Here is a 21159-nt window from a genome sequence, read left to right as displayed (position 1 = left end):
ATACTGATAATCCCTATCGCTTGATCTCAATATCTAATAAGGAGTTAAGGCACTCAATTTGAGGATCAGAGCTTGATCTCTTCATTTCACTTATTGATTACTAGGGATGGCATTGTTGTTGATAAAGAACGAAATGTTTTAAATGAAAACAATTTTTCATGCAATACATTTTTAACCTTCGATGAACATTCACATTGGATCTTTCAGTGTGTTTAAAGGGAGTGACCGGCTATGTAAGGCAGTTGAACTGAGCATGCAGTGTTGTGGAAAACGATAACCCGACATTAAATGTAAACAAGTTCTACAATAAACTACGGACGTCATGAACAGGAACATGTTAAGAAAATAAAAATTAGTCTTATCATCGAAAATAAGTAATCTTGTTTCATTATTAGTTTCTATTTTCTCATTATTCCATGGTTTCTCATTATACACAAAGATTTTCTGCAGATTTTCTGGAATTATATTGAAAAGACGACATTTGAAGAATTTGAAGAAATCTGCAAATAAATTCAAAGAAAATAAGAAATTCAATATAAAAAAGAAAAAGAAATAATCGAATTTTAGCATTGATTTATTGGCAAGTTCTTCTGAGAAATATGTTCTTAACCACCTCATTAGATTACTGTATAATTCTTACTTTATTTTTCGTTGACGTTATTTAATAATTTAAAAAAAAATATTCTGAAAACGTATCAACCCCCAAAGTAGGAGTTTGAACGTCGAATTTGCGCTCAAACCCAGGATTTTGTCAGAAAAACTGATTCTGAAAACGTACCCACTCAAATTCATGATTTTGAACGTCGAATTTGCGCTCAAACCCAGGATTTTGTAAGAAAAACCGATTCTGAAAACGTACCCACTCAAATTCATGATTTTGAACGTCGAATTTGCGCTCAAACCCAGGATTTTGTAAGAAAAACCGATTCTGAAAACGTACCCACTCAAATTCATGATTTTGAACGTCGAATTTGCGCTCAAACCCAGGATTTTGTAAGAAAAACCGATTCTGAAAACGTACCCACTCAAATTCATGATTTTGAACGTCGAATTTGCGCTCAAACCCAGGATTTTGTCAGAAAAACTGATTCTGAAAACGTACCCACTCAAATTCATGATTTTGAACGTCGAATTTGCGCTCAAACCCAGGATTTTGTCAGAAAAACTGATTCTGAAAACGTACCCACTCAAATTCATGATTTTGAACGTCGAATTTGCGCTCAAACCCAGGATTTTGTAAGAAAAACCGATTCTGAAAACGTACCCACTCAAATTCATGATTTTGAACGTCGACTTTGCGCTCAAACTCAGTGATCATACATTGTGGAAAGTGTTATATGTCTCAAATGAATCCGAAAGAATTTTGCACAACACTGCATACTCAGTTCAACTACCTTACATAGCCGGTCACTCTCTTTAAAAAGACTATATAGTCTTTTTTACTAAACTATGTTTTCGAACAAACTTTAATTTAACAGTACAAGAGTTCCCACCTAGAAAGTCATAAAATTTACGAATAGAATTGTGTAAGATATTGCTAACCTTACATTAAAAGAAAACGTTATATTTCTTACCAGAACATTCTCTAGAATTCTTCTGTAGGGATATAATTCCTTTTCATTATGTTAAATATGAACACAATATACCTTCCTTCTAGCCTCTAACTTCTTAAAACTTTTTATATTTTTTAGTATAATTCACAAGAAAAAATATACTGATGAAACACAATTAGGAAATACAGGTTGACTTTTGTTTATTATAAATAAAAATTCCTTTTTGACTTGAAATAACTTTATAACGAAATTTGTTATGTATGTTGTGCCGATCAGAAAAAATTAAATTAAATAACGATCGTTTTAAAAAAAAATGATGAAAAATACCTACAACGAAGTTTTTAAAATTGTTTGTTCGAACTTGAAAAATCTGTCACTTTTTTACTATAAAAACGAATTTTCCCAATAATTTTGAAAATATTATTGTTTAAAAATTTAAAAAAAAACGATAGTTTTTGATGAGGAAACGATTGCTTTTATTACTATATGATTGTTTATAGAGAAAACTAACAAAATAAATGCACGGAAAATGAACGATAATTTTGAGAACGAACGTTATCAATTTTTTCTAAACAATTGAAAAAAAACACGAAATGAATCATTCACAAACGATGAAGGAACAAAATGAAAATAAGCCGAAAGCGCTCATCTCTTCTTCCAATTGTTAACAATCGAATTTAAAATAAGATGAATGTGGATCAGTGTGCATTGAAGAATCTGTAAAAGAAAATGGCGATTCCAGGTAAACCATAAATAATTTTTTTTTTTTAGAAGATCTTGAAGATTTAATTTATATTGAGCAAACCCCCCCCCCCCCATATTGTTTCTGTAGTTCTCGTTTTATGGTTAAATTGCATTTCATGCTTGCATTAATAGCACTTGCGCATTCAATATTTTGAATCTGTTGCTATGTTATTAAGTGGCTTTAAGACTTCACTAATAATCTAAAGCTTAAAGTTCTCTCAATAACCAAAATTTAAATAATACATTTCACGAACGGTTTTAAGACATTTGTATTGTCTACTTTCAGTAAAAGTCGTATATATTTAAAGATTTTTGCGACAGAATAAAAAACAAACAAAAATTATGATAATTGATTTAACCAAAAAAAAGTATTTTTGTTGTATTTTTGTTATTTGCAATCAGAGATTGAAAAAAGAAAAGTTATTTCTTAGCTAGGTCTATACTGAGCCTTTTAATAAACTCTTTGCAATTATATATTTCTAAAATTTTATAATATTTTGTATTCTCATCAGCATTTAAGCATTTTCTGGGCTTCTCAAAAGTCTTTACCAATGTTTTTATATATTACTATAGCTGTATACGATGACAACGTTTCCATGGGCTTATATCCTGCCAAAGGGACGTATATACGAATGTCTTGTTTTATTATATAGAAATATACTTTGTGTAAACAGACCCTTTTTATTTAATAAGTGATTTAATATATTACTTGTAAAACTATTTGTCTTGTAACAAAATAAAATGAACTTAAGTATTGCTCTAATGTCGTCTTCTTACTCTACAGTTTTCTGGTTATCACTGTACTGAATATTTTTAAGGGGAGTTGATAGTGGCAGGAAAATTACGCGAAGAATATCTAGGTAATCATACAAACTTTGATTACTTTGCTTGGGTGTTTTTGTCTGTCCGTTTGTATCCAGTAAACGTCAAAACGGCTGAATCGATCTGGCCCAAATTTTGTGTGGGAGGTTTATAAATGATGAAAACAAAAGTCGATTTTAAATTTTGAACATCCACAACTTTTTTTTAGAAAATCCGCAAACTTTTTGTATGTTTTTGTTTTAAACGTATGCAAACAGAACATGTTTACAATTGAAATGGAAGATGGGAGCGAAGCGCCCTGAAAGCCGAGTCATACACTACACACTTTGATTGGATGTTTGTTTGTCAGTTATTTTTGTATCCAATAAACGTCAAAACGGATGATTCGGGCCCAACTTTTTGTGGGACCTCACATGAGCCCAGGAATGGTTTAAGGAAACCTCAGAACTAAAAAGAAATAAAAATGCGCAAAAAATTATTAAATCCGTGAACTTCCGTGTTATTGTTTTAAATTGTACGTAGAGAAAATGCATCCTTAGTCACAGATGAGCCAAAATTTTAAGGTGAATAGAAGATGGGCGCGAAGCTCTCTTAAGGCCTAGTGCAGATAAATAGTAAAATATATTTATTTAAAATATTCTAAATAATTCATTAATAATAATATAAATAATTAAACTATAAACCTTGTTCTTCGACAGGCTTCACATGTGGAAATATATATATTTTATGGGTAAATATTTATACTCATTGTGGTATTGCTGTAGTAGTACAGGGACAGAAACAGAAAACTTAGGAATAGGAAGACGACCATAAAGCAATACATGTGTATTTGCTATTGTCACAAATTCAATAGTTAAAAGTAACTCATTAAAACACTAAGTGAAACATGGGTATATGTATGTTTAAACTACACAATTTCTGTCTCATTTTCAATGGACAATTTATTCACAAATTGAGTCTAAAAGTCGATTTCTTATTCCACAGTTTTAAAATTACAGTTTGTTGAGAGAATTAAATCCTTTACACAATTCCTTTACCAATCAGCTGTTGTGTGTTGAAAGAAAATCAAATTTATTTCTAGAAAACCAACTTACTCAACAGAAGACTTTGTAGAGATAAACTCCAGGATCATCATTGCCTTTGTGTTTCTTCTTTTCAATTGGTAATTGTTTTTAAGGGACCGTCAACATACAACAATTTTATTTAATTTATAAAACCTACATGCAACAATTTTTTATTTAAAAAAAAATAAAAAACCGCTAAAAGTGCGTAGTGTAATGTTCAATGTGCGTAAAATAAAAATCTTATATGTTGTTTTAATTATGAATCCTCTTATTGAAAAACTTTTGAAAAGAACATAGATGTTTAGAACTTCGAATACAGGGTTATTCATAAAGGATGAGATTTTACAGACATACACTTGTACACAATTTTGTTTAGTCTGTGTTCTTTCCTACTTAATCATTTACTATACCAACCAAAATACTAAATAGAATGCAGAAACCAAAAATCAAGCTTCAAATCGTCATATTTTTAGAGTTTAGGGTCGTGTTTACTCTTTACCATCTCATCCATTACATGAGTAGACCTGTACGTAACCGAAAACTTTTGCATTTCTCATGCTTAAACCTGATGGAACAGGGTGGGGCAAGAGCGCTGGCACTCTCATATTTGACACTAACACCGTGAAATTTTAATACAATTGAAATTTAAAAGATTTTTTTTTTTTTACAAAGGGTAAATTTACAGGGTGGTAAAAAGTCCAGTCTGGGTAAAAAAATTATTGTTCATAAAGTAATCGAGTTTTTGCCACAAACTCTGATTTTATAACCCCTAAATCTTTGCGACCTGATGTCGTAGATCTTAGATATTTCAATTCTGTTTTATCAAATAGTCGTAGTTTAAAAAATCAAAGGTTTACATTATCGGGCTGCAAAGGTTCAGTGATTAGAACATTTAAATTTGTGGCTAAAACTCAATTACTTTGAGAAATTACTTTGCACAATATTCTAATAATATTAATTAGTAACATTATTTTAGTGTTTATTGGACTGGGTTGGTCTGGGTTGATGATCTTCAAGAGGAATTATCAAATAATGCTTTTAATATTGTTTCAAATATAGATTAAGGGACTTAATTACAATTGAACATTCATGCAAAGATGACAATGCCCGATTTACAACGGTTTCCTTGTTGAGTAACCACAAAATTTTTAAAAGTTCATAAACATTGATATGTAACTCGATACTTGATTAGACAAAGTGTTTAGGGGTTCCATTGTGAATTAATCCGGCATTTGAATCTTTGCATGTAGGGTCACTTGAAATTACATATTCAGATTCTTTAAAATAATCTTAATGTTTGGTGTTAACGTAAAAAATGATAAATATGTAAATGCAGTATTTAAAATAAAAGATTTATGACTTCTTCAACTATACAAATTAAATGAAATGAATTAAATTGGTTTTAATTATTAAACAAAAATATTATCTCTCTTAAAGGGGGTGACCGGCGATGTATCACCCCTGACTAACCAGAGTTAGAGGCATTCGGTTTCTTCTAATTGAAATCATTCGTGTTTTGATCTATATTTTAACAATCTTTAAACTTTGTTTGTTTAATACTATTTATTCAAAACATATATGCCGACAAAAAAGTATTTTGTAAAAAAGGCTGAAAAATTATGTTTAATAGGATAAATTGTGATCGAAAGTCACAGCTTTCTGGAATATTGATAGAACCGTTAAATCCACGTGATATTGTAGTTGAACTGAGAATGTAGAATTGTGGAGGGTTTTTAAAGATTTATTTGAGACATATACAACGCTTTAATAGTGTAAAATTACTGATTTTCAGAGCCAAGTCGACGTTCAAAATCATCCTCTTCTAGGTGCAGTTACGTTTTGAGAATTCATTTTTTATATTATTAAATAACGATGACAAAAAATATAAAAAAAATAATACAGTAAACAAATTTGATGTTTAGGAACATATTTCTCAATTCAAATATTTACAATAAATCAATGTTAGAATAAATTGCTTATAATTCATCATACAATTGAATTTCTTAATCTTTATGTATTTGTTCGCAAATTTTGTCAAATTATTTTAAAGTTGTTTTTCTTTAAAAATACCGGGAAATTTTCAAAAATTGTTTGTGAACAATAACTGAAGAAGATTCTTTAGATGATGATAGTTTATTTGTTATTTTCTCACCACACTTTCTTAACAACTTAGTTTACTGTAGAATTTTTACTACATTTTATTTCGTCGATATTGAATAGTGTTTAAAACCGATTCTCAAAATCATCCATCAAAAACAAGAATCTATGAGGATTTAAAAGATAGAATTTGCTCTCTTGCTGAACAAATATGCACCGAAAAAAACGTCTCATAGGTCTCAAATGATTTCTTAAAAGTGTCTCCACAATACTGCACTCCCAGTTCAACTACCAAACATTTAATCTTGTTTATACAGGGTTACCCTCAAAGGATACGACTTCAGAGACGACTGTACAGACTTGATTTAAGCCTGTTCACTTGAATTCCTATAGTTCCCTAGAGACGATGTACACATAATTTTTTTATAAAGGCATCATTCTCCAGGTTCAACCCTTAGATCGTTAGATTTAGGTCATCATTCAAGTCTCTTCCTTAGTCGGTAACCCTGAACTTTAATTTCATCATTTCAGTTTCTTCACATTTCAGTTTCTTTAAATTTATCATTTTTATTTGTTTAAAACTGATATGAAGATACATATACATATAAAAATAAGTAATAAAATATTCCTTTACTTGCAATGGGCATGCCAGATATCAGAAATAACATAAAAATTTGTAGATTTGATTTTAGCTTTAAAGAGACAGAAAGAGCGTACTGTTAGGTCACCCTACACGCAAACATAGCAATGTCTGATACGGTACCCTTGAAACCTTAATCTGATCAATAATTATGAAAAAATTGAGTTTTTTTTAAAACAAAATTGAATTAAGATAATTCTTATGTTTTCCTACAGTAAAAATACGCAAGTCACTGTTGCATAGAAAAAAGAATTCAAAATAACAAGTTTTCCAAATTACAAACAATATAGAATTCTAATCCAGACAAAGCTTTACGGGGTACCGTTGTGAATCAGGCATTTCCATCCTAGCAAGGAGCGTCTATTGAAAATAAAACTTCCTGTCTCTAAAAGTTTCAGTTTCGATTATTCCCGTAAAAGAAGGTTTAATCCGGTTAAATTTCTAAAGAGTCTGTTCTCTTGTTCAGCCAAGATAAAATCTCATGAAACACTGCCTGTCTAGTTGGAAGTTCCTAAATAAATTGAAAATACTCTTTTCATTTCGGTTAAAAGTTTTTTTTTTGCTAGGGGGGGGGGGGGTAGTATATCACATTTTTTAATTCACATATTCAAAATATCTACCAACATTTAATTTACTTTACTTTATTTTTAAGATGTTTGATTCAAGACAAAATTTTCTAATCCCTATTTATTTGCAACCCAATGACGTAGCTTAGATATTTCAAACTATAAACTCTGTTTTTTTCAAACAATTGAAATTAATAATATCCAAGTTTACCCCATCAGATTGTAAATTTATTGGAGCACATTTAGGTTGTTGTGAAAACTTTGCCCTTGTCAACCTTTCATAAAAGTGTTTACCTCTAATATCAAATGGTGACTCGCTCTTGGATATATTTTTAAAGCCTTATCCATTGATGTACATTCCTGAAATACATCAGCGGAGCTGAAAACTTTAGAATGAGATATCCTTATCCCGATTATTTAATTCGAGTATCCAATGGTCAAACTTTTAACTTTCTTTTGAAACCGTTTTTTGGATATAGAAGAGAAAAATCAAAACCGGTTTTTCAAAATTAGAGAGTCCCTCCCGTTTCTGTATATTAATCTTAAATGGCGTGCAAAATTTCAAATTTATCGGCTTCATATACGCGACTCTGATTGGTTGAATGTTATACACTTTTCAGGATACAAGTACAAGATTAGGTTAGTCTCGATATCAAGAAAAAGAGAAGATCAAGCATTAATCTAGATATCCACCATTCTAAAGTTTTCAACTCAGATCTCTTAATCTGAGTGTCATTTCAGTTGGACTAATGATCGATTCAACTAACTTCGTTAGGACTAATTTGTTCATCTGGATTAATTTTCAAAGGGATTATACAGTGAAACCCTTAATAACGAATACTTCGAAAGAATTCATCAAATGTCGTATTCTTCACTTTCTGATAATGGAATGTTGCAGATATTTAGTTTTTTAATCAAATGATTATATAGAACTCTTTAAAACTGTTGCCGCATATTCATGGCTATTTATTTATTTTCGCAAATACTTAAATTTACGTAATATAATATAAAACCCATTTAAAAATTGTCAAGACGACATTTGATAAATTCTTCCAATGTAAATTCGTTATTAAGGGTGTCACTGTAGTCATTCGCTGCAAATATTTATTCAATTGAACTAATTTGTAAAATTTTTAAAATTACTCCAAAATAAGTATTTAGTATTTCTAAACACAAAAACTATGATGTAATCTTAATATTTCTTATAATTTCTGTGCTAAGCTGCGGCTAGGACGTGCTCGAGGTCCGAGGCCTCGGCCACAAAAGCGAAACCAATGTGTTAAAAGCAATTACATTTAATTTTTCAATTTGTTCATTTAAAATGATTAATTTTTATTTTGTTCATATGTACTAATGTACAAATGGACCCAAAAACCGGTTTGTGAACAGTTGGCTCTAATGAAATTTTAGTTTATAATAAAATGCTTCTACTCAGAATTTCTTCTGGAATTTTTGACAGCTCAAGCCTTTCACCCCCTGTACATCCTTGAAATCATCTCTGGATTGTTCAGCAGATTGACCTCTAAAACATCTCAGAAAAAACCCTTCAGTTTATTACTTAAAATTTCCCTTTCATATTTAACATTTTAACTTTGTTTTACAGGATCTTTTTTTCATTTTGATTTCAACAGTAACTCTGACATGAATACCTAAAATGGCCATCTCACTTGCAATAAAAAATACAGTAATGTATTAAAGTAAAAAAAATAATCTTGATTAATATTCACAAATCGATCTGATTAAATAAAATGATTTATACATTAAAACAAATCTGTTTGTACTTAAAGGGACTAAGGACTTAATTGAAAGGAACTCCCATTTGTGACTTACAATTACAAAAGCACAAACAGGGGGGCATAGCCACCATGCCCCCCCTTGTGTACACCTCTGAATATTTCTCACCTGGTACAGTGTGTGAGACCCACTTGGCTGACATAAAGAATCATTCCCACCATGGAGAATCAGAATAGGAAGAGAGATTGTATTCAGCTTGCATCGAATCTCACCCAAACATCTAATAATAGAATAATTTACTGAATGAAAGTTAAAAGGGACTATATCCGTAATTTAAAGTGAAATTCCATGCATAGATGGCAACGATTTGCAACTTTTCCCGTTGTAATTGATCAAGTATTATGAATTATTATGTTTTGAACAATATTTATTTTCATTTGTGGTTTCTATGCAAAAGTGATATGCGCATGTCTAGCTATGTAGGAAAAAGTGGAGTAATTATCAGCATTAAACACGTTTCGAGTCAGAATTAAACACAAAGCTATTTTCCACATTTTAAATCAGATTAAAGTTTCAAGGGTACCGATGTAAATCAGATTAAAGTTTCAAAGGTACTGTTGTAAATCTGAAAAATCCATCTATGCAGAGGGCCACAGAGGGCTACTTGAAAATACGCTTACAGTCCCTTTAAGTGTAATGAAGTAATGAAGTAATGAAGGTGTTTAATTTAGTGTATGCGCTTAATCATCAAGTTTTAAAGCAATATATACTCATATATCAGTGCCAAAAGAACAAAGGAATACAGTGAGAACCAGAAAATTTTAAATAGGAAGACGACATTATAACAATACTTAGCGTATATGATGTCCTTACAAATCAAATAGTTTTACCACTAACTTATAAAAACAATTATTAAGTTAAATGAGTTTGTTTACACTGCACAACTGCTTTGTTTCATGTTCATTGTACTATTGAGTCTAAAAGTCGTCTTCCTATTCCAGAGTTCTCTGGTTCTCGCTGAATTACTACAGAAATGACACAATAAAAAGGTAAAATGGTTTTCAATTTTCCCCCCGGATTGATTTGAACCTATAAATCTGCTTTACAGAATCTTTCCACGAGCTTTTAAGAATTATAAACCATTAAAAGTTTTTTTTTTAAATGTCATACCAAGCTGTGTGTATTATCTAAAGGATAGATTTAAGCAAGATTCCGCCGTTAATTTCCAAAAGTTTTAATGGTTTATCATGCTTCAGGAAAGAATCTGCAAGGCCTTTACGGGTCTAAATTGAACCAGGAAAAAATGGAAACCCTAGACGGAAAGTTTCTATTAGGATCTGGAAAATATTGCACAACATCAGTTTTGTACACCCTCCCTGCTCTACGGAATGCAATCAAATGGAATTGAAAGGTAGTGTTTGCGAAAAACGACTCATACCGAAGAACGTAGCGTAGCGTTCATACAAATTCAGAAAGATTCAATATTCAGCTCGAATCGTAAACAAATCAATTTAATTCCAAACAAATCATTCAGATATTACAAACAATAGTCATCGATTATTTTTCGACGCATTCGTATATAGCTGATATTTCATAATATTTTTTATTTTCATGATCTAAAAGTTACTTTTAAAAACATTTATTCCAGTTTCGATCATTTTTGATAATGAAGACGACATTTTCATATTTTCCAGAAATGTTAGAAAATCCAGCGCCAGCAAAATATTATTTAAAAAAACAAAATCAATTTTCTCCTTGTAGACGCAACAGATAAGTAAAATTAGTAGCGATAAAAACGATTTTTTTTCTCCGTAAACCTATTCCCCCTTTCATTTTTGGCGAACACTCCCTTTAGGAGCTTAAGCTAATCTAGTTTCAATTGTTTTTAAGTTTATTGAGCGATTTGTCCGATACACAACAGTACTCAGTAAACTGTAGACTAAATAAGAATGATCTGAAGTGCCGGAAGTCGTGTTTTCTTGGTTTAATTGGAAAATAAAGAGTTTATTTTAATTGATTGTATTGAAATCTCCACCAGATTTTTACCAAAAATAGATTACAAAGGAACCATTGTAATTCGAAAATGCAACCCACGAAAGGTTTCAAGGTTTTCGCAAATTTGTAAAAATGTTACCTGAGAATAGCTAAACTTGTGATTAGCTTGAATCCTCCAGTCCATCTGTATTTGTCTCCTATGTAGGGTGTCCCAATATACATGAGTATTATTTAGTACAGGGTGTCCCAAAAAACACGAGAATTTAGTACTCGGTGTCCCAGTAAACATGAAAATTTAGCACAGGATGTACCAATAAACACGGTAATTTAGTACAAGATGTTTCAATAAACATGAGAATTAAGTACAGGGTGTCCCAATTCACACGAGATGATTTAAGAAGAGGGTGTTCCAATAAAAAAAAAATTAAGCACATGTACCAATAAACACATGCCGTGTTATTGTGAATAAACATGAGTCGAGAATTTAGTACAGGGTGTCCCAATCCATGACATTTTAGTGCAGGGTATTCCAATAAACATGAGAATTTATAAATTTGTGATGCTGCCTCTAATTTTGGAAATAAAATTAAGGAAAGCGGGTCATGTTAAGTATCAAATCAAAGGTTTTTTATTAATGAAGGGGAAATTATTCTGCTATTTCATAAACCTAAAGCGTAACAATATTACCTAATATTCTTGCTTGAACTTCTTGGTCAGAAGTAACTTGTTCTACACTAAAATTAAAGTTTAATTACATCCAAAGAAATTGAGTCATTGCCACAAACTCTGATTGTCTAATCCCTTTATATCTTTGTAAACATTTCGAGTAGACCTCAGATATTTCAAACTTTGAATTGTGTTAGATCTAGTGATCTTCTCTAGACATATAAAAGGTTTACAACATCAGGCTGTAAAGATCCGGGATTTTGAAAATATGAGTTTGTGGCAAAGACTTAATTCCTTTATAAATACCGTTCGATTTAACAAATCTTTATGCATCTTAATTAATGATCCCAAAATATGTAATATTCTTAGATTTAAATATTTAAAAAAAATCAATTTATAAATTTATATTTAAATTATGCAAAAGTCCAAAATAGTTAATCATTTAAAAAAATCAGAGAATCAGTATCTAAAATATAGGCTTTAAACATAAAATAATTTTTTTTAAATTTTTGACTAATATTCATTTAAATATGGCAATGCACGATACCCAACATGCAGTAGCCTTGAAACATTAATATCAAATTTAATCTACATCAGACAACGCTATTATAGCACCATTATGGAAATTGGGAATTGCCCTCTTTGCATGTCGAGACTCGAGAGTCACTTGAAATTAAGCTTACAGTCCCTTTAATTTGATATATTTTCTTCATGAACTTAACACTTAGGTAATTATGATATTTTCTTTTATCTCGAACTTCTTTATCTCATGAAAGAGAGTAGAAGACTGGAAAATTCTTTCCTTTAAATAAAAAATGATATATTTCTGTATTTTTAAAAAAAAAGTCAACTAAATTCAACTAAATTCCAACTAATCCAGTATTTATTGTTATTGTTTTTGTTATTGTTAATGTACATTAATTAGCATTAATATTATTGTTAAACGTAAGTTCCTTGCAAAACTGTTCATTAAAGAAACTGTTAGGGTAATTTCAAGCGACCCTCCATGCACAGATGGTAATGCTCTATTTACATTACCCTTAAAGGGACTGTAAAGGAAAAATGAAAGGGGGTATAGGCTGAAAGCTAATCACTTTAGCTCTAGATCGCGACCCATGAAAGTTATATCTGATGTTCCTATCTCGAGAAATTGATATACAACTGTGTCAAATTTATAGGAAAATTAATATATCTACAATTTTGTATAAAAGTATAGGGTTTAAATAGATCAAATTCAGCAAATAAGCAACCAATCTGAAAACGATGCTATCCCAGAGAAAGCTAATTGTGAATTAGGTTTACTCCAATTCTAATTTTATATTTGTTATTTCTATTTTTATTAGATTTAATTCTTTAAATTATTTATACGTCCGTATTACCTTTCAAGAAATTCCACTAATGGCAGTGCAGTAAAGTGGTCACGTGATACAGGCGGAGACACATGACCAGTATACTGCACTGCCATTTGTGATAGTTCTGGTTACTAGATTTAAGTTTAAGATTTTCTAAATTTTACATATATGAACTTTCGTATAATTGTAACACAGTTTTATATCAATTTCTCGAGACAGGAACATCAGATAAAACTTTCATGGGTCGCGAAATCGCTGTCTGATCAAGCATGAATTAGATATGTATGGCTTGGTTTCTTTCAACTGTTAATTTTCATCTGTGGTTTCAAAAGTGTCTTGCTTACAAGTAACTACATAGAGAAAACACGTCCACAATGTTGACGGTGCTATTGTGAATCGAATTTTGCCATCATTGCATGGCGGGTCACATGAAATCACGTTTAAAGCTCCAATAAAAATACCTAATATGTCCAAGCTGCATCTCTGGAAGAAAATAAACAAGAAGGTTTGCAAGAAATATTCTTAAAGGAGTAGCTTGAGCAGGGTCTGGAGTTATTAAAGGACCTTAAATAATATATGTACAGATCTAGATTTTATAAATGTTATTTTATATTATAAATTAAAATTAGCCAAATAATTACTTTATACAGCACTTGGAAAATAAAATTTTAAAGTTTAAAAGTTTCATAAAAAGAAATTAGAAAGATAAGAATGTTTAGGAGATTTTAAAAACCTCAGTAAAATGCATGTGAGAGGGTAAAAGTAAAAAAAAAAAGTTAAAATACAATTTCTGGATTTCTTTGTTATAAATAATTGAACTCGTTACCTTCTAGAATGAGGCCTTTGAAAAACGTCTGGTTTCTGAATTATAACTTCAAGCTTTTGACCACACAAGATGGGATTGGATTTATTTTATAACTGAAACTTTAAAAGAAATTTCATCTTCTCCCACAAACTTAAATTTTCTGATTATAACCTAATGAGGCCTCTGACTCAATTTCTATGCTTCATGTTTCATGCCCTGAAGTAATCTTCTGAGTAAATTTTTGAATAGCTGAAAGTTTGAAGATTTTCCGATTATTACATTTTAGCATATACATAATAAAATAGGGTAAAAAGCAAGTTTTTTTTAATAGCAAAAAAAGATTCATCATTATAGGTGTAAATCAAAAATCTTTCATTATTTTAATGAAAGACTACCCCCTGTTTCCAAATATTGACTTAAATGTTACATCTTTTAGATATAATTCTTGACCAAGCTTAATCATTAATTAAGCATTTATTATTTAAACAATTTGTGAAAAATAAAGAATTTGATTTTTGCTTTTTGTTCCTAAGTGCAGTTGAGACAGCCAGCATTCCTCCCATAGAATGCCCATAAAGAAACATAGATAGTCCTAAACATACAGAAACATTGATAGTCCTAAACATACAGAAACATAAATAGTCCTAAACATACAGAATCATAGATTGCCTAAAGATAAAGAAACATAGATAGTCCTAAACAAACATAAATATAGATAGTCCTAAACATACAGAAACATAGATAGTCTCCTAAATATACAGAAACATAGATTGCCTAAAGATACAGAAACATAGATAGTCCTAAACAAACAGAAACATAGATAGTCCTAAACATACAGAAACATAGATAGTCCTAAACAAATAGAAAAATAAAAAGTCCTAAACAACCAGAAATTTAGATAGTCCACAACAAACATAAATATAGATAGTCCATAACATACAGATACATAAATAGTCCTAACCATACAGATACATAAATAGTCCTAAACATACAGACACACAAAAAGTCCTAAACATACATAAAGAAACATAGATATTCCTAAAAAATTTGGAGATATGTTTGAAAACTACAAAACTTAAACACTGTACTGTAGACAAAACAAAAAAGAAACAAAAAACTGATGTTTTTTTATTTAAAAACGACCCTATTTAAAACCCGTGTTTAAAAATGTACCTGTATACTGATTTTTCACTTTTGCTGCGTGCATTAAAATATCATTCACATAATCTTCTGCTCTAGATATAGATGATACTGACTAATGATAATATAATGAATTTTACTAATAATACTGACGACGACTAAATAATAATAATAAGACGCCTTTAATTCTACTAAATAACTTAAGTGAGAACCTAGAAACTGAGGATTAGGAAGACTATTTTAGTTTAGATCATTAATTTAAATAGTCCATGAACATAGACACAGCAGTTGTGCAGTGTATGAAGATTCATTTGAGTTAATAAGAGTTATACTAAATTAATGATAAGGTTATAATGTCGTCTTTCTCTTCATATTTTTCTGGATCTTACAAATTTGGTTTCCCAGGAATAACTAATACTTAGTCAAAATATTTAATATTTTCATAATCAGTCTCATCCTTTGTTGGTAACCCTGTATACTTGTTTTAAATCTGTAAAATTTAAGTTTCAGATCTGAAATATTGAGAGAAGATAGAAAATGTCGTTTTATAAATTTCAATTATCTTTTCTTTCGTCCTAGTCTAAACTGTGTATATTGAATGCCCTACACGGTCTTTTTAAGACCTTTCATGCTCTTTTTTTTTGATTAATCTCTGGGGTTTACAGTTTTTAGTTTTTTTTCGAAAATATATGAAAGATGGTTTTCAGAATAACACACTAGACTTTGACAATTTTTTAAATACAATTTTTTATATTATTTGTCAACTCTTGCTAAAACTTCTTTCAGAACATTTTCTACTACATAGCGTGCTCTCCAAAACTAGTGTTATATTTTAACATCTTAAACACAGCATATTATGAAGGAAGGGAGGGTGGAGGGGGGCTTATTCCCTCATATACACATAAAATGATAGTTTGATATAAGTTCGACAATTTCTTTGAACTTATACTTATCATCATTTCAAATGTTAAACATATTCCAGAACTGTATTGATGTTTCCGTTGTTTAAACATGATATAATCGATTCTGATTTACCCATTGTGTAAAAAAAAATACCTTTCGATGTAAGCACGTTTTCCACCGCTTTTTCCATGCCCTAGAGAATAAAAGTTTAGTTATCATTATAGGCGTGGCCTAATAATAAAGTAAAAACAAATTCCGATCTGAAACATTCTTCCTTGCCTACTCTACAAAGAGTAAATAAATGTAGAATTAAAACAGAAATTTCTCCTTGCTACAAAATCATATTTTTTAAACCTTATATCTTACAAACCTGATGGTGTGAACTATTGATATTAACTTACGACTATTTGATCCAAAATAATTTCAAAGTTTGAAATATCTAAGGTCTACGACATTGGGCTGCGAAGATAAGAGGAAAAAAAACATCAGACTTTGTGCCAAAGACCCAATTTCTTTCCATTGTAATTTGTGTTAATTAATTATGAATGAATTTCATTAATTTCTTGATTTATAAAATTTTTTTACCCAAATGATCATGACCGAATACAAGAAACCGATGACGAACCATTTCTCTGGCCAGTTCATCATACCATCCTAGATGCTCACCGAATCCATGACTTATGAATACCAATCCTAAACATCAAGTTATGGTTATATCGTGGGCATATTGAGAAGAAGCTTAACCAGACAAGTATAAAATTGAACCATTTCACCTTAACTTGAACCGGCAAACAAGAGAAATGCTTTCACTACCTTAACGTGGTTCAACTACTTCTCAAGCTAAAATTTATCATCGTAAATAATTTTTTTTCATATAACGCCGTACGTTAAATAAAAAAATTAAATTAAAAAAATTCAACAAAATACAGATGACATTCGAAAATGACATGGTTTTCTTACCATTCAAGTTTGGCGTAATTACAAGTGAACCCCCATTAGTAGAGTGCCGTGTCTGTTTCATACAGACACGGCATACAGTACAGTACAGTACAGTACAGTACAGTACAGTACAATTCAGTACAGTAAAGTACAGAGCAGTGAAATAAAGACAGTACCCTGAGCTTTAAAGGGACAGACCGGCTATTAAGGTAGTTAAACTGAGTATGCAGGGTTGTGAACAAATTCTTTTGTATTCATTTGAGACTTATAAAACTTTCCACGATGTATGATTACTGAGTTTGAGCGCAAAATCTACGTTTAAAATCATGAATTTGTGCGGCTACGTTTTCAGAATCGGTTTTTCTTATAATTAAATAACGTCGACAAAAAAATATAGTAAAACTTATATAGTAAACTAATTAGATGTTTAGGAACATATATCTCAAAAGAAATTTGTCAATAAATTAAAGTTACAATTATAATTAATCGAAATAAAAATACAGTACAGTACAGTACATTACAGTACAGTACAGTACAGTACAGTACAGTACAGTACAGTACAGTACAGTACAATTAATTATATAATTAATCGAAATAAAAATAAATCGAAGAGTTTCTTTTCATCAGTATATTGAATTTCAGTTTATCTATCAATTTGTTCGCAGATTTCTTCAAATTCTTCAAATGTTGTCTTTTTAATTAAAATTCCAGAAAATCTGATTGAATAAGATTACTTATTTTCGATGATTAGAGTTAATTTTCCATTTCTTAACCTGTTCTTAAACAACTAAATAGTTAAATAGTAGATTTTTTTTACATTTTTGTTGTCGTTAAAAAAAACAATTCTACGTATCCACCCAAAAGTAAGATTTTAAACGTCGACTTTGCACTCAAACTCACGATTTACAGATCTTTAAAAAGTGTTATTTATCTCAAATGAATCCTAAAGAAAATGTGTCCACACCACTGCATACGATCAGTTTAACTACCTTACACAGCCGGTTTGTCCCGTTAAACCTTTGACTGATCAAGAATGTTATTATCCATACTAATCTAGAGAACACTTTGTTTGCAAGCTGTTTTATATATAAAAATTATGAATTTTAAAATTAACATTTTATGTAACAGAACTGATCTATTTAAAGAAACATAAGTTACGAATCAACCATGCTGACTGTTGTTTTTACACTTTACGCAGGGTACACTGGGTTTTACAGGAATTCAAGCCCTCTTTGCGAGATTTACAATAAATGCTCTCTGTACTCGAAGGGTACCGTTGTAAATCGGACATTGCACCCTTTTGCATGAAGGATCACTTGAAATTACGCTTACAGTCTCTTTAAGTAAAAAATGTTTGTAGTTTTCATGTTCTTCTGAGTTTTACACTTAGCACTTAGTAAATTATGAAATTTTCTTTGATCTCAATTTTAATAAGAAGATGGAAAATTCTTTTTGTACATAAACTTTCCAATTATATAAAGTATTTTTACGTGGGACTAAACTGCTTTTAGTCTTATTTTTACATCTCAAATTTGAAAAGATAATAAACAACAAGCGTAAGTAAAATTTCTGAGATTAGTTTTAAACGTTAACCCTATTCCTGCTGGGGGGGGGATCAATTTGATCCCCCCCTATAGTTTTTTTTACATAACTCAAAAAGTATTGGTCTGAGGCTGTTGAAAATTTCTGACTTTTCCTACATACCCATAGTAAGGATCCAAAAATCGTTCTCTAGGACGGACCCTTCCTTAATAAAAAAGATAAGTAAATTATTATCATTATTATCATTATTTTTATTATACGTTCCAGTAGCAGGTTTTGGAAAGGGATTAAATCTAAAATTGTCTAATCCCCTATATCTTTGCTCATGATGGTGAAAAACATTGAAATTTCAAACGAAGATTATTTTATCTGACATAATTTGTTCTGCCATAATGGGTTGCAAATAAATAGGGATTAAAAAATCATAGTTTGTTATAAAAACTCAATTTCTTTGAAGCAAACCAGTCGAGTGGGTCATGAGTTTTGGTCGGACATTCACACAAAGAGATAACACTTCATATAACATTCTTACATTATTAGAAAAAATGCTAAAACTATATAAACAAACCTTTTAGCTCATGTTCAGCCTTAGGCTTCCAACATCTAGACAAATATTGGTGTTCTTTATTGATATACAGTATGATATTTAGGAAATATAACATAGTAAAGCCAACAAATCTGAAAAGAAATCATCCGAATTTTCACGAAATTAGATCAGCTCATTATCTGAGCTGAGCTGAAAACTTTAGAATGGGATATCCTCAATCCCGATCGGTTAATTAATCTGGAGATTAAAAACAAGAGGAGAACAAGCATTATTTAACCTCGAGATTAAGAAAAAGAGTGGATCAAGCATTAATCCAGATATCCACAATTCAAAAGTTCCCAGCACTGAGCACTTTAAAAATTAATCTTGATCGCTTAATCTGAATATTCATTGTGGAAACTTTTAATTTTCTTTTTAATCTTCTATTATTGGATATCACATTTCCTACTACTTTTAAAAAAGAAACGTTTGATTACAAATACAGATACGATGCTATATTGATTAGACTAATATCCGTCCGATTCCGTCTGTATCACGTGACCAGTATACTGCACTGCCATTGGCTGAAGTTCTGGTGACGTAATACGGACTATATGTAATTATATTATCAATTATACCTAATAAAAATGCAGAATAAAAATAAATACTTATAACAGGAGAAAACCTGAGATTTTCAGGCTTCTATGGGATGTAATTGTTTTCAGGTTGGTTGCGTATTTGCTGAATATGATCTCTTTAAACCTACTACTTTTATACAAAATTTTATACATATAGATTTTCGTATAATTTTGATACAGTTTTTTATCAATTTCTCGAGACAGGAACATCAGATAGATGTCTTTTATGTATCGTTTAACGCCTGAGATTCTCAGGTTTTTATCCTATACCCCCTTTTATTTGTTCATTACAGTCCCTTTTATAGTTAAAATCAAATAAAACTTTATATGTTGTTAAAGTAATAAAACAGGGATCAAACAAAATTCTATCCAAAATCACCGCAATCAGTTTCAACCAAGACTCAAAATCTTTTTGAAAGTGGCTAATTGTTGATTCAACGTAAAGCAGATTTTTGTTTTTGACAATGGAGGATAATATGAGCACAACAAATTTTAAATCTCAATTTATCTGGGTCATAAATAAAGTCCAGATATAATTTTCATACTTGAACAGATTTAGATCAATAAGAATGATTCAATTTGAACAGCATTGTTACATTTACTATAAAACCTACTGCAGTAATTAGTACCTTGCAAAGAGATTTAAACCGGAACAACTTTCTATTTCCTCTGTAAGTAATTGAACTTCATCTCTGAAAAAAAAGTTTATTACAGTGATAACCAGAAAACTATGGACTAGGAGGACGACATTACAGCATTACTTAATTGTATTTGATGTCGTCACAAAGCAAATAGACACTTATTAAATCACTAATTTAATTAAATGCGTCTTTTTACACTGCACAATTGCTGCAGTATCTTATTGTACGTTTCGGAGTTATAAATTAATTATAATTATTTCCTATTTCAGAGTTTTCTGTTTATTACTGTGTTGATGCACGTAAAACAGTAAAAACATGAGAATATAAAACAATTTTCTGGAATGTCATTTGCTACTTATTATTTTTCTATTCTCAAGAGGTTTTTTTTAATAAAGATCAATTTGTATTTGATGGAAAACTATAATATGGTTGATCCGGCAGATAAAGAATAAATGTAATATTTTAAGTCGTATTATCAAGGGCTTTCCAAAAACGTATTAAATATTATGTATTTGTATCAGAATAAGAAAATAGAGTTAGCAACGACCACATCAGAATAGGGTTTAGAAAGTAAAGTTTTAGAAGGTTATGAAGTTTAGTTTGAAGATTTAAACTTTTTTGAATGAATTATGTTATTTATTTGTTTGATTTTTTCAGAATTTTTAAATTAGTTCCTTACCTTAAACAATTATTGTTGTCACGTGACAAACCGGATTCCATTTTCTCTGCAGCGCTGAATCTTATAAACTGAAGTTATTATATTTTCAAGATTGTACAGAGGAGGAATCACGC

At 30.3% G+C, this 21159-nt stretch overlaps 1 protein-coding gene and 1 long non-coding RNA gene across 6 annotated transcripts; one reads left to right on the top strand and one right to left on the bottom strand.

Moving 5' to 3' along the window:
- Positions 1-1680: 1680 nt before the first annotated feature.
- Positions 1681-5496, top strand: LOC111704128 (uncharacterized). The gene is made up of 5 exons (XR_002765752.1): positions 1681-1741; positions 2241-2295; positions 3116-3157; positions 4201-4281; positions 5160-5496. It is a non-coding gene; the product is annotated as an uncharacterized LOC111704128 (long non-coding RNA).
- Positions 5497-6562: 1066 nt separating this feature from the next.
- On the bottom strand, positions 6563-21132 carry LOC111704127 (monoglyceride lipase). 5 transcript variants are annotated; one of them, XR_002765749.1, is made up of 15 exons: positions 21047-21132; positions 20356-20418; positions 19131-19165; positions 16667-16774; positions 16235-16274; positions 15212-15273; positions 14567-14630; positions 14060-14094; positions 13695-13797; positions 11903-11949; positions 11355-11412; positions 9389-9500; positions 7781-7846; positions 7243-7431; positions 6563-7031 (listed from the first exon to the last, which is right to left on the bottom strand). XR_002765749.1 is itself a non-coding variant. In XM_023476269.1 (15 exons), exons 1-15 carry the CDS (start codon positions 21085-21087, stop codon positions 7354-7356), a joined length of 870 nt encoding a protein of 289 aa, XP_023332037.1. In that variant the 5' UTR covers positions 21088-21132; the 3' UTR covers positions 6563-7353. The 5 variants fall into 5 exon arrangements, 2 of the variants coding, with proteins under 2 accessions (XP_023332037.1, XP_023332036.1); XR_002765750.1 differs by having other exon boundaries at positions 6563-7009; XR_002765751.1 differs by having other exon boundaries at positions 6563-6972; positions 7300-7431.
- Between the last annotated feature and the right edge of the window lie 27 nt (positions 21133-21159).

The sequence above is a fragment of the Eurytemora carolleeae genome, unplaced genomic scaffold (assembly GCF_000591075.1).
Source record: "Eurytemora carolleeae unplaced genomic scaffold, Eaff_2.0 scaffold308, whole genome shotgun sequence".
Classification (NCBI taxonomy): Eukaryota; Metazoa; Arthropoda; class Copepoda; order Calanoida; family Temoridae; genus Eurytemora; species Eurytemora carolleeae.
Note: the sequence above shows the minus strand (reverse complement) of the source record. Positions and strands in the feature narration are given on the sequence as shown.